Genomic DNA, 11,466 nt, shown 5'->3' with positions numbered 1-11,466 from the left:
ACGTCCAGGCAGGCAGACGGGCGACAGTGTTCGGGGGGAAAAGACACAAACCAGCGGCTACGGAAGAGTTTCCGAACCGGCAGTGGTGGAGCTTCTGGACGGGGCGTGGAGGACTTCCCACCGTGCGTCAGTAAAGCCTTCACGGCGTGTGGATTTTGTGTGCACCCCCCGAGAAAAAGTGTGGCTTGCTCTGGGAGTGAGGATCACCGTAACCCACCTGGATCGGTGCTGTAACAGGAGCCTGGTGTAGCCTACACAATCCAGCGGGTCTGTGCTCGGCATACTAGACCCGGTGTCGGAAGGAGAACACACACATCCATAGGCGACGCACACAAACACACACACACACACCGGCGGAGGAGTTACTATAATGTTTGACAACCACGTATGCGTTGCTTTTTGACACGGGTTACCGGGAAGCTGTGGGAAAGGCGGGGCCGAACCGGTGGACACCCCAACTGGATTACTGAGCTCCCCGCGTGCCGATTCACCCACCGCGACGCAGCGGTTTTTTTTGGGGGGGGGGGAGGAGGAGGAGGAGGAGGAGGCGGGGGGTCGACGGAGGAGCCAACAACTGGAATATAACAACCTTTCTGTGGAACTCTTTACCGACTGACGGTGCTGGACGGTTCTATCTCTTCAGCTGCCGCTTCCTCTAAAGGAGCACAGCCGGGCTTGGGACGCTTATTTGGGGAGGGGGGGGGGAATCATTTTTTCCCCAGCCGGGGTCGGTTGGACTATGGCGGACGACGACATCCTCTTTGAAGATGTGTACGAGCTGTGCGAGGTCATCGGCAAGTAAGTGTTGCATTGCTGATTTATTTCACCGCTGGTCACCTGAGCTTTCCAATTAGCTCCTCGTAATATCCCGAGGGTTTGGCTGATATACGCACACACTCACGCACTTACGCACGCACTCAAAGCGCGGTAAGGAGCTATAATTAAAGGTGTTGTGAGTGACCTTAATGCTATTTGTGCTGTCTTGTAATTGTATATAATTTGAATATACTCAGGTCTATTGCACAACAATTAAGCACAGGTGGATAACTGTCTTTTTCTGAATGCATATTGACGTAATAGCAGTTGTTGCACTCCCACTTTTTATTGCTGGAATCCAACATTACGATAAGAACCTTTATTGCTGTGGCAGTATTTACCCCCCTCATCCTGCGTGGTTCGTGTGCAATAATTGCAGACACACAGTTGTTGGCATGCAGCCGTGTTCTTTGACCTGGTGGCAGTTGGCAACTTGCTGCAGAGATTAAAGGGCAGGGCACCAGAGCGTCATGAGTCATGCACATCGCACATCTGGTCGTGGTTAGAGCACCGGAGGTCTCATCCAGACTGGTTGGAGTAATATTCACAGTGTTGGGAATGTGTTTGCACAGGGGAAGTCCCAGCATTTCATCTTGAGGTTGTGGTGTAAGTGATTTACTCCAGAATGAAGTTATGGTCAAACACAAAGCGTGCATCAAGCGTTTAATGGATACATCTGCAACATAAAAATGATATTATGCAATAAGCAGGGATGTGCACAGAGATTTGGGGGGTCTGGGGCCCTCATCCCACCCACAAAAATCTCACTTTCCCCCCTCATCTTGCAGCTTGGTCTTGGTCATTCTTTTTTTTAGAGGTGTATTTTGGGGCTTTTATTCCTTTTATTTCGAGAAAGGACAGTGGATAGAGTCAGATATCGGGGAGTCCGAGAGTGGGGAGTGACATGCAGGAAAGGATCCAAAGGTGGACTCCGACCTGGAGGACGCACGCTAACCACTTGGCTGTGTTAAAGTAAATAGATGAAAGGATTCTTCCTAAAAAGGATAGAAACTGGATGCAATTAAGGCAGCAACAAGAAACTAATTTGGCTAGCAATCAACATTTTTTAATAAATGTTTAAAATTGGTCAATGACTCTGTTAAATCTCTAAAAATGTGTAAAAATGCCCCACACACATATTTAAATCGCTACTTATGTCATACACAGTCCACACCCTCTTTGACTCTTTAATAACTTTTATAACCACAAAGAAATGCAGCAAATTCTGCTGCTGGGGGTAAATTGAGTAAATTTAGATGATGATCTCAAACCACCTCGACTCTTCTCTGACTGACTCATATCTTTTGATGGCTTGTACCTCTATCATCTATCATTTGTGAAACAAGAGAAACATTTGTGGGTTTTGAGGCTTCAATAAAAGTTTGAAACCAAAGATTAATTTATTGAACATGAGGGTTTTCGGGTCTCCGGGTCTCAAACCCCCTCATGGTGTATGTGCCAGGCAGTTTTAGACCCCAAGATATTCCCCATCTGGATAACAGTTCATGCTGCAGAATGTGACAGGTGAATAAAACATCTGGATGCTACAACTCCTTCCTTTTTGTAATCCTACTTTCTCCTTCTGATTCCAGTGTGAAGCAGACAGAGATTATTGTGACACTTTCAGCTCGTGTGTGAACTCTCCCATGCTGCGTCTGGGATGACTAATAACTAAAACCGGTTAAAAGTGGCACACTGTTCAAATCTGATGATGACCCACCCTCTGCCATTATTTGCTGTCAGCGCTCAGCTTTGTTCTGTCATACCTGCAGCACACACACACACACACACTCACCTGGGACTTTCCCAGCTGATACCAGAGCGCTTTATAAGAAGAGAGGCGGTAAACGCTGAGGGAGAGAGACACTTTGTTTTCACATGCAGCTCAGACAGCTGAATGAGAGAGAGAGAGAGAGAGAGAGAGAGAGGATCTGTTTCTGCTTTGAACGATGCATGAATAAGAGACTGTGTCATCCAAACTGTTGGCCTTGAATGAAGCACTTCATCGGGCGTACAAACAGAAGCTCCATGTGAATCAGCAGCCTGTCAGTCAGTGGGAGCAGGCTGACTGGTTTTCGGGACTTGAGCGGTGTCACAGAGATGGTTGACTGTTTGACGGGCTGATAAGACCTGCCGCCGCTGCTCGCTGCATGTTTAGGCAAGCCTGAAGACTGTGTGTGAGCCCTGCTCGTCCCGCACAGTGACTTTCTCTCTCTCACTCAAACACACGCAAGAACTGCTCCTTCACTGTCATCCCTTCACGATTAAAGAAAAAAGATCAAACTTAAAACGTGCGTCTTTATGCAGCAGAAGAACACTTTAACCCTCAGAAACCTACATTTGCATTTTCTGATGAATGAGCATCTTCAAATGCTTCACATCTCTTTTTGTTCTGTTGCTCAGAGAGTGACGACTCAAGCTGTAAAAAGTTTTTAATTGGAGATAGATTGAAAAAGGATCATGTAATAAACAATCTCCTGCATGCAGCTATTTTGCATCTGCCTGCACGTTCCTTTGAGTTTTTTTATTTATTTACTGGGCATCAGGCCCCACCGTATGATATTATCACGATACTCGATTTTAAACATTTTGTGATATGCTGAGAATCGGGATACAATATATTGCAAGTTAACTTTCTTAAGTCCACAAAATCAAACTAAATGAAGAACTGTTCAGTCTCAGTCTCTTCATCTCTCGTCAGTCTTTTTTTTTTTATTTCTACACACAATGGAGTCGAGCTCACACACGGACCGACACTGAGATAAAAGGAAAACCCTGTTAAAGGCTGCATGCTCCTCTCAATCTGAACTGTTAGTATTTCAGTCTGATCGAACTTGAACATGAATTTTTTTTAACAATGCAACTTGTTCAAAATGAATTGTGCAACCTTCAGCAGATGGAAATTAAAAAAGCATATTTGCTGTTAATATAATAAAAGTATCGATACGTGGCGGCCATAAATCGATATAATACCGCCACACATAATATCGAGATACTATGCTGTATTGATTTATTTCCCCTACCTTCACTGGGCTAATGTGACATAATGAGTTCATTAACTAAAGTAGGAAATGAAGTCTTAGCATTCTGTTGCAAGAACAAAAATAGCTGTTCTAGTTTTTAAGAATTGTGTTAAAAATGATTTCCTGGCTGCAGCCAATCTGCAGAGTGTTTTGTATTTCATCCATCAATCAGTCTGAACCGTACTCTTTGTTATATTATTTACACGTAACGTTAAGATGTCATTGATGAATAAACAACATGATGATGTGATACTCAGAAGTCCTTGGCTGTTATATTTTGATTTCTCTTCTCTCACAGGATCAATAAAATAATCTGAATCTGGAGCATTGTTTCAAAGAGTTAAGGCCTAATCTGAATCGCCTCCTCCAAACAAACCCCCTTCTTCTTCTTCTTCTTCTTCTCGGTTTTCTGAGCTGCATTCCTCGTCTTCGTATTTGCCTGAGATCGTCTCTGATTTACAGTCTCGCAGAGAGAGACGGACGGAGGAGCGGCCTTTTATCAGCCGACCTGCTGTTCTCTGAGAGGAGCTGCTGCAGCGTCTTTTTTTTTTTTTTTAAAGACCGCACTCGAGCACAAACTGTGTGTGTGTGTGTTTTTTTTTTTTTTTTTTATCCTAACAGGGACTGGATTAACTGGAGGGAATCCCGACCAAACGACAACACCGCAGTCTATTTCAAATCGCCCACGCCCTGCATGTTACAGCGGCCTGGGTGTCCTCTAGGGTCATACAGGCCCTGTATAATCCCTGGAAAGCACACTGCGCTCACTGGTTTTAGTCTTTTTTTTTTATAGGTGTACAGAAAACGGGATCCACCCTATAATTGTGTTCTTATTTTTGCAGAATTTGGCCATGCACAAGCTAGATTTAGCCCCGTGTTTGTATTATTTTAGAGCAATGACCTCGCACTAAACCCCGTCTGTCACCCACGTGTTCACATACATCTGTCCTGCTGTCGGATTGATCCTCCTGTTGTCCTTCTGTTTCCTGCACACACACAAGAAAAAAAGAGAATGAGGAGTGGAGAGTAAAAAGAGAAGCTAGTACTGTAAGAAGAAGAGTAAATATCCGGGGCTGGAGGATGGGCAGAGGAGGAGGAGGAGGAGGAGGTCTGGGATGAGTGAGGGAGCAGGAGAGGTCAGGGGCGCAGTAGAAGGAAGCAGTCCATTAGTTTGACTCACACATTAAGAGACATCCAGCGCCCTCAGGCCTCGCTCTTTTCTGGTTCGGTAAAAAAAAAAGAAAAGAAGAAGTTGTGCGTGTGTGCTCCTCACAGCAGGGACGTTGCACAGCTCTGTGCATGGAGACAGAGAGTGCAAGAAAGATGCATCTTTTTTCTTTTGTTTTTCAGTCCTCGCAGCTCTAAACTGTGCTGCAGATAATACATGGTGACAACAGCCGATGCTAATTTCACTGCAACAGCGCAAACTGCAGCGTCACGTGTTTGCGTTCAGGTCAGGATGTTTCTTGAGTTGGGAGAAACGCACAATTGCTGACAACACTGACTGTGTTTACATGCACAGCGACGGGCTGCCCGCGAAGAGAGTCGAGAATCCAAATGATCCGGCCAGAAAACCCCGGGGGAGATTTTTTTGCACTTTTAAAGTGGAATCACCAGCATTTTCTTTTTCTCTGCAGAGCAATACGACAGCAAAAAAAAAAAAAGCATGGCAGGTTTTAAACTCTGCAAAGCGAGTCTTTCAGAATGACTCTTCAGTACATCGTTTCAAAGGGTGTTACTGACGGCTTAAGTATCAGCGTGCTGTCATTAATGCCACAGTTAAAGGCCATGGAGAGATTCTGCATGAACCATGGAGGCCTTCGTCGCTTGTTAATGGAGCCAGAAATGAGCGTTAATATGACTCAGCTGAGTGGATCAATGGCCCCCCCGTCCTCCCTGTTTGGACTCAGTGTGTAGATTAAACAAAGGACATTGTCCTACAACATACATCTTTGCAGAGCTGCACTCACAGGAAAATGAATTACCCTACATTTGCATACCTCACGGCCGGGAGGAGACTCAGGAGGAGGGGGGTGGGGGGGGGCTGCATAAAGATTGACATCATTATAACTCTCAGCCCAAGGAGGTGTGTGTGTGTGTGTGTGTGTTCGTTCACTAGTGTGTCCCAGTGCCTGAGGCTTAGCTCTGACTCAGGTGCAGCGTGCATGTCTCCCATTCAGCTCCCGGAGTGAGCTGACGTCACCTGCAATCCTCAGAGAGCGAACTACCTGCTCGCTCACCGCTCCTCTGCCGCCTCTCTGCAGCCTTGTGTGGAGAAATTATGCAAATAATGACTCAAGCTCATCAGTGTTTCTCCTTCATTTACTCCTTTCCCTCAGGAAGTGGAGAGTGTTTTGTTTTGGCAAGGTGCTGCTCAGTAAATTGTGCACTTTCTCTGCTGAGGTTTTGTGCATTTCTAAGATCTGAAATGTCCTCTTTACAGCCTTAAAGTTTGGAATCAGCCATCATCAGGACAACTATAGCTCCATTCAAATAAAAAAAAATCAATGGACATCCATTCTTCTCTGCCTTACCAGAACGTCAGCCTATAAGGCAAATGTCTGTGTGCTCATTTCATTGACATATTCTGGCTTCTGCAGGTCACAACAGTTTAAAAAAAAAAAGAGCTGCTTTCAGGGTTTATTTCATGTCACAACAACAGTCCGCTGCAAGCTAAGGGTGTAGCATCAGTGTTTTTATGTTTATAATCAGTGTTTCTCCAACGCTGTCACACACCTTCATGAGGGCTGCACATCCAGCTGAGCCTGTCTGCTTGGTTTTTTTATTTGTCAGGATCTCTTCAGTTTTCATCGACCACACGTTCAGTAACACGAGTCAAAATTATGTGAAGAGGTGTCATCCTCCCAGTTTGAAGAATAAACACAGAAAAAAAGCCATTCTTTTCCTGATGCGTTGGCACTAATAGCTCTTCCAGGGGTCTCAAAGCTGAGCTGCAGCTAACGTTAGCTTAGCTTCTTTCTAGTATGTCGATGTAGATGTTATATATTTTTCACAGAACTGTAAAGGGGAGCTGAACACAACCTGGTAACTTGCAAGATAGAAACTAGTTGAAGCAGTTTTCACGCAACAACGTATTCGGGTTAGGGGTTAGGGTTAATAAAAAGTGTGAGACAGAGACAGTGATCAGGGCAGGCAGCTCCACCACATCTTGTCTCTGAGTGATCCGTGCGGCTCTGTTTGTTATCGATGATGGTGAACGAGAGTAGCTAACGCTGCTTAGCGGTCACTCACATTTGTGCTCTAAATAACTCCAGAGGTTTAAAGAGGTTGTTCTGCGGGAGGTTATTTACATTGAGGTCTTTAACATGCAGTTACATGTGCAGCTGAAAACACTCCAGAGATGTGGTTGGATTAAAGCAGAGCGCTCTCCACATACCTCTCTAACACATTAATCTGGCTTCTTAGTTCCCCCATCAGGGCCCCCAGCGGACCCCGGGCTGTGGGTCAGTGGGTTAAACTCTGCTTTGTGTACAGACCTGAGTGTTTTTATGTTCGACGTAGGAGACTGTTTTTGTGTTGTCTCCTCAGCGTTTTGAGATGTGTGTGTTTGGCAGAGACGCTCAGGCTTGCAGACACACGGACGTTCCCCCCCCCCCCTTCCTCTAACGAGCCCTGTTTAGCTACAGACTAATAAATCCATTTTAATTGGGAGTCAACTGCACAGCATCCAATTAGAGAATGTCTTTTCAGCCATAATGCTGCAACAATGTGGAGCGAACGTATGACTGAATGAGGTCCAGGCCCTTGGGGGAACACACACACACACACACACACACACACACACACACACACACACACACACGTTGTTGTCTCCAGAGACTCCGCCTGCAGTGTGTGTATCTGTGTGTGTGTGTGTGTGTGTGTGTGTGTGTGTGTTGTATGATCTTAACCGTCTCTGCGGGGTTTGAAAAAGAAAATCTGCTGAAAGGCTGGTTCCATCACGCACAATTACACAAAGATGATATAGCAGAGAGATCTCACACTCCAGCACTAAAATATTTATCCATCCTCATCAAACTGGAGGGAAAAACCACACTGAGCAGAAAAAGAGCGAGCGATGTTAGCGTCACACTTCATCTGCTGTCGGTTTGTTTACTGACGTTTCTGAGCCAGAGACTCAAGAGTGCTCCTCTTCCTGTTTCTGATACGGTTCTGATCCTGCATGAGAGTATTTAGTGCATTTAAAGACGTCAAATCTGACTGTTTTCTGCCAGCAGAATTCCAAATTTACATGAAGCTGATGTCCTAAACTAGGGGATGTTAAGATGAATCGTAAAATCATGATGAATCCATTCAAAGTCGCCAAGATTCACATCTGTACTCTGAAAAATGAATCCCAATAATATGGTGAGCGTCGGCAGCTGTAGAGCGAGGTTTGGAAATTGAGGACGCGCCACCGTCTTTTAAATCGGAGGTGTGGAAACATTTTGGCTTCCCCAAGACAGAAAACGAAAGAGGTGAGAAGATAACAGACGAGACAAAAACTGTGAGCAAATATTACAAGAAGACCGGGAGCTACATAAATAGCACAACCAACATGAGAAGCTCCAATCACCTCCCCTTGTTGAGAAAAAGAAAACAGACTGACAAGCGAGTTAGCAGCCCCTACAGGAATCTTTTTCAGTCATCATTTGTCTACAGTCTCATTTTGTAAAATAAATCGAGAGGGAATGGTATCGTGAGTTGAGTGAATTGTCACATCCCTACTCTAAACTAATAAAGCGGTGCTTATCAATTCTCAGACGGTCACTAGCCTTATTGTAACTGTCTGTCTGGGTACTCAAAGTAAAGAGTGAAATATTCTGCTGTCTGCGTTCACACATCCATAAAGTCTTTGCTCAATTCTGACTGTTTCTGAATATTTCATTCCCTTTAGTTGACTAGTCTGCATTTAAACATCTGTTCAATCTGCGGAAATGTGTTGCCTTGGAACATATAGTCTCCAACTGAGGATGAGGAGGAGGAGGAGGAGGAAGAGGAGGATGAGTTTGTAGGTTATGTCGGTGTCCTTCTTGGTCCTCACTATAACTTGTCTGTGGGCTCGTCCCTCTGCTGTGACCTGAGTTTGGTGCTCTCTAAAGGTCTTCCAGATCTGGGCTGTTGGAGCACATTACTTGTGACAGCTCTCTTTTGGGATCGTCTGGAAATGTTGTCTCTGAGGAACCTGAACTTTCTGTGTGCAGTATCTTAATTTGCTCGGCTGGAGAGAGAGAGAGAGAGAGGTCCCGGAGAAAGTGTCTGTCCGAGTTTCTAATCACAGAGGCTCTCATCTGAGACAGCCTTTAACTGTAACAAGTATTTTGGGACATTTATTAAAAACCGAGTCCCTGGTTTTATACAGTCATTGAAAAGTTTTTTTTTCATGAGAGTTGCTTGGATTATGTAGATTTATACTGCTCCGGCTTTCGGAATGAGTGAAACGTGTTGGAGCCTCTGAATGAGTAGAAGGAAGCGTTGTCTTGTCAGTGTGAACGCAGAGCTGAGAACAACAAACCCAGAGAGAGTTTGAATTCACTGTTTCTTAGAAAGACATTACTCACTGATATGTTAGCATTTGATATGATTTAAAAATATTGCACATTATTTAACCCTTGTGAGAATTGACCCTGTTCAAGGCCCGGTCTATTCCAGCAAGTCAGTAACTGTTTCTAATAAAAAATTCAAGTGGCCTCATATAACAGATAATAAGATCTGGCCCTGCATGATCTTTGGTCTTGTACAGAAATAAAACTGTCTCATAAAGCACCTGGCTTTCATTTTCATTATTGAACAATCTGCCTGATATTTCCTGGATGAGTTGGATTAGGTCAAAGCTGCTTTCACACTTGTACAAAACTCTTTAAAAAGTCAGGGGTGAGTTGCTTGTGTGGACGCAAACAGACACATTTTTCCCCTCGTACACTACCCAGAGCCAGCCTCTTAATAGAATTTATGTGTGAAGTGTCCTGTCTCAGCAGACTCGTCCACCACCTGTCGGACAGGAAAATTCTCCTGCTTTGATGTTCATGTGTGAACAGCCAGAGGAGGAGGAACGTGATTACGCTGTTGGACGGACTTACAAGCAAATATTCAAATTCAAATAAGGTTGAAAAGTTACATATTGGGGCTTTAAATCTCAGTCAAATCTGTTTGATTTTGGGCTCATAGCGCTGTAGTAAGACAGATTTCAGCTAACTTTTAGAGTGCCTTGTTAGATCCAGCGAAACTGTCACTCAGTGGAGACAGATGGACAGGAGCTGCTCAGCTGAAACAACAACCGGTACTTGTTGTCCACCAGAGAAATCTGGGTACTGATCCAATCTAACGTCATCACACTGAGACGTGCTCAGCCTCAGCTGAAAGCAGCAGGAAAGTTCATCCAGACACAGATCATGACGGAGGAGGGGAGATGAATCCAGCTGTGAGAGAGAACAGGGCATGACATGAACACAGACGAGACGACATTCGTTTCAAATCTGTCAGGATATATAGAGGCAAACTCAAATGACTATTTCAAATGTCTTTTAAAAACTCACACAGGGCTGATTCTCCAGTTACTGTTTTAAATGTGTGAGCGTGCATCTCAGAGTTTGAGGTCACAGCGGGTTTCTGTTTGCTAACAAGGCCACACAGAACCTTCATTAATGCATTATTTATGGGTTTTTTTCCCTCCTTACCCTGCATGTGTGTGAGTGCTCTCCCGCAGAGGTGTCAGGTGTGTTTACTGAGATTCAACAGGAAGTTCATCACATACAGAAACACACAGGGGACATGAGGAAGAAAGAAAAGTACATATAGTCGCCTTGGCTTTTACACATACAAATGACATCATAGTTGACCATAATTGCTGTATATATTTTTTTAGTGTCTTGTGGTTTTTGAGTTATCCAGGCCTTGGGTTAAGTTGCCAGAAGTAATTTCTGCAGCCTCTAAAATTTGCAGTGCTATTTTTTTTTTAACTCCATGCTCTTGTTTCCAGTTTGTTTTCTTTGTTCTTCTGTCGTACATTCAGAGCCTTTTTTTTTATTATAATTTTTTAAAATCTGAGCCAATTTCCATGCTGCAAAGCCAAAGCAAACACTGTCACCTGGGTTACAGCCGGGGCCTCGTGGAAAAACAACACCCTCCACGCCGCACACAGGGAAAAGACATCTCCTTCAGAACTCCTGAAAGTTTTCTTTTTCAGCCGTGTAATTCAAGAGAATTCAAATTTGATGGTACACTCACTGGAGCTGTTTGCATCCATGTAATGAAGGGTGAAGGTTCTTGTGATTGGGCTTAATGTTAAGCATGTGCTCTGAATGAATTACTCAGAGAAAGAAGATGAAGAGAAATGTTCGAGTAAGTCTGAGCCTCCTGTGCTGAAGATGGTTTGCAGATGTGGAGAGGCTTCATAGTGATGTCACCTGTTGTCTTTGCTCTAAACCTTCTCTGCGGTGTCTTGCATGAAAGCTAATCCTGCTTCATGGGAGTGTGTTGTTATCACAGATGTTCCAGACAGTAGCAGAGAGAAATAGAAAAGCCTACATGAATTCACTGCATCCGTTAAAAAAAAAAAAAAAAACATCCTGTCTTTTTTATTTATCACAGTAGGAAAAGAAATGGCCGTCTTTTCCGTCAGCGTTCA

At 44.3% G+C, this 11,466-nt stretch overlaps 1 protein-coding gene across 19 annotated transcripts in view; it reads left to right on the top strand.

Annotated features, from left to right (window-relative positions):
* The first annotated feature begins 7 nt into the window (after positions 1 to 7).
* The window catches only part of caska (calcium/calmodulin-dependent serine protein kinase a), a 117,480-nt gene continuing 106,021 nt past the window's right edge, over positions 8 to 11,466 (top strand). For 6 of the 19 annotated variants that reach the window (XM_061053618.1, XM_061053630.1, XM_061053627.1 and 3 more), the window contains exon 1: positions 10 to 798. In XM_061053618.1, coding sequence (XP_060909601.1) covers positions 740 to 798 — 59 coding nt within the window. In that variant the 5' untranslated portion in view covers positions 10 to 739. Of the gene's footprint in view, positions 799 to 11,466 lie in introns of all 19 variants that reach the window. The other 13 variants (XM_061053622.1, XM_061053633.1, XM_061053625.1 and 10 more) reach the window with 4 other exon arrangements.

This window comes from Labrus mixtus, chromosome 13 (assembly GCF_963584025.1).
Source record: "Labrus mixtus chromosome 13, fLabMix1.1, whole genome shotgun sequence".
In the NCBI taxonomy this organism is placed as follows: Eukaryota; Metazoa; Chordata; class Actinopteri; order Labriformes; family Labridae; genus Labrus; species Labrus mixtus.
The sequence above is the reverse complement of the archived record's forward strand: the minus strand, read 5'-3'. Positions and strand labels throughout refer to the sequence as shown.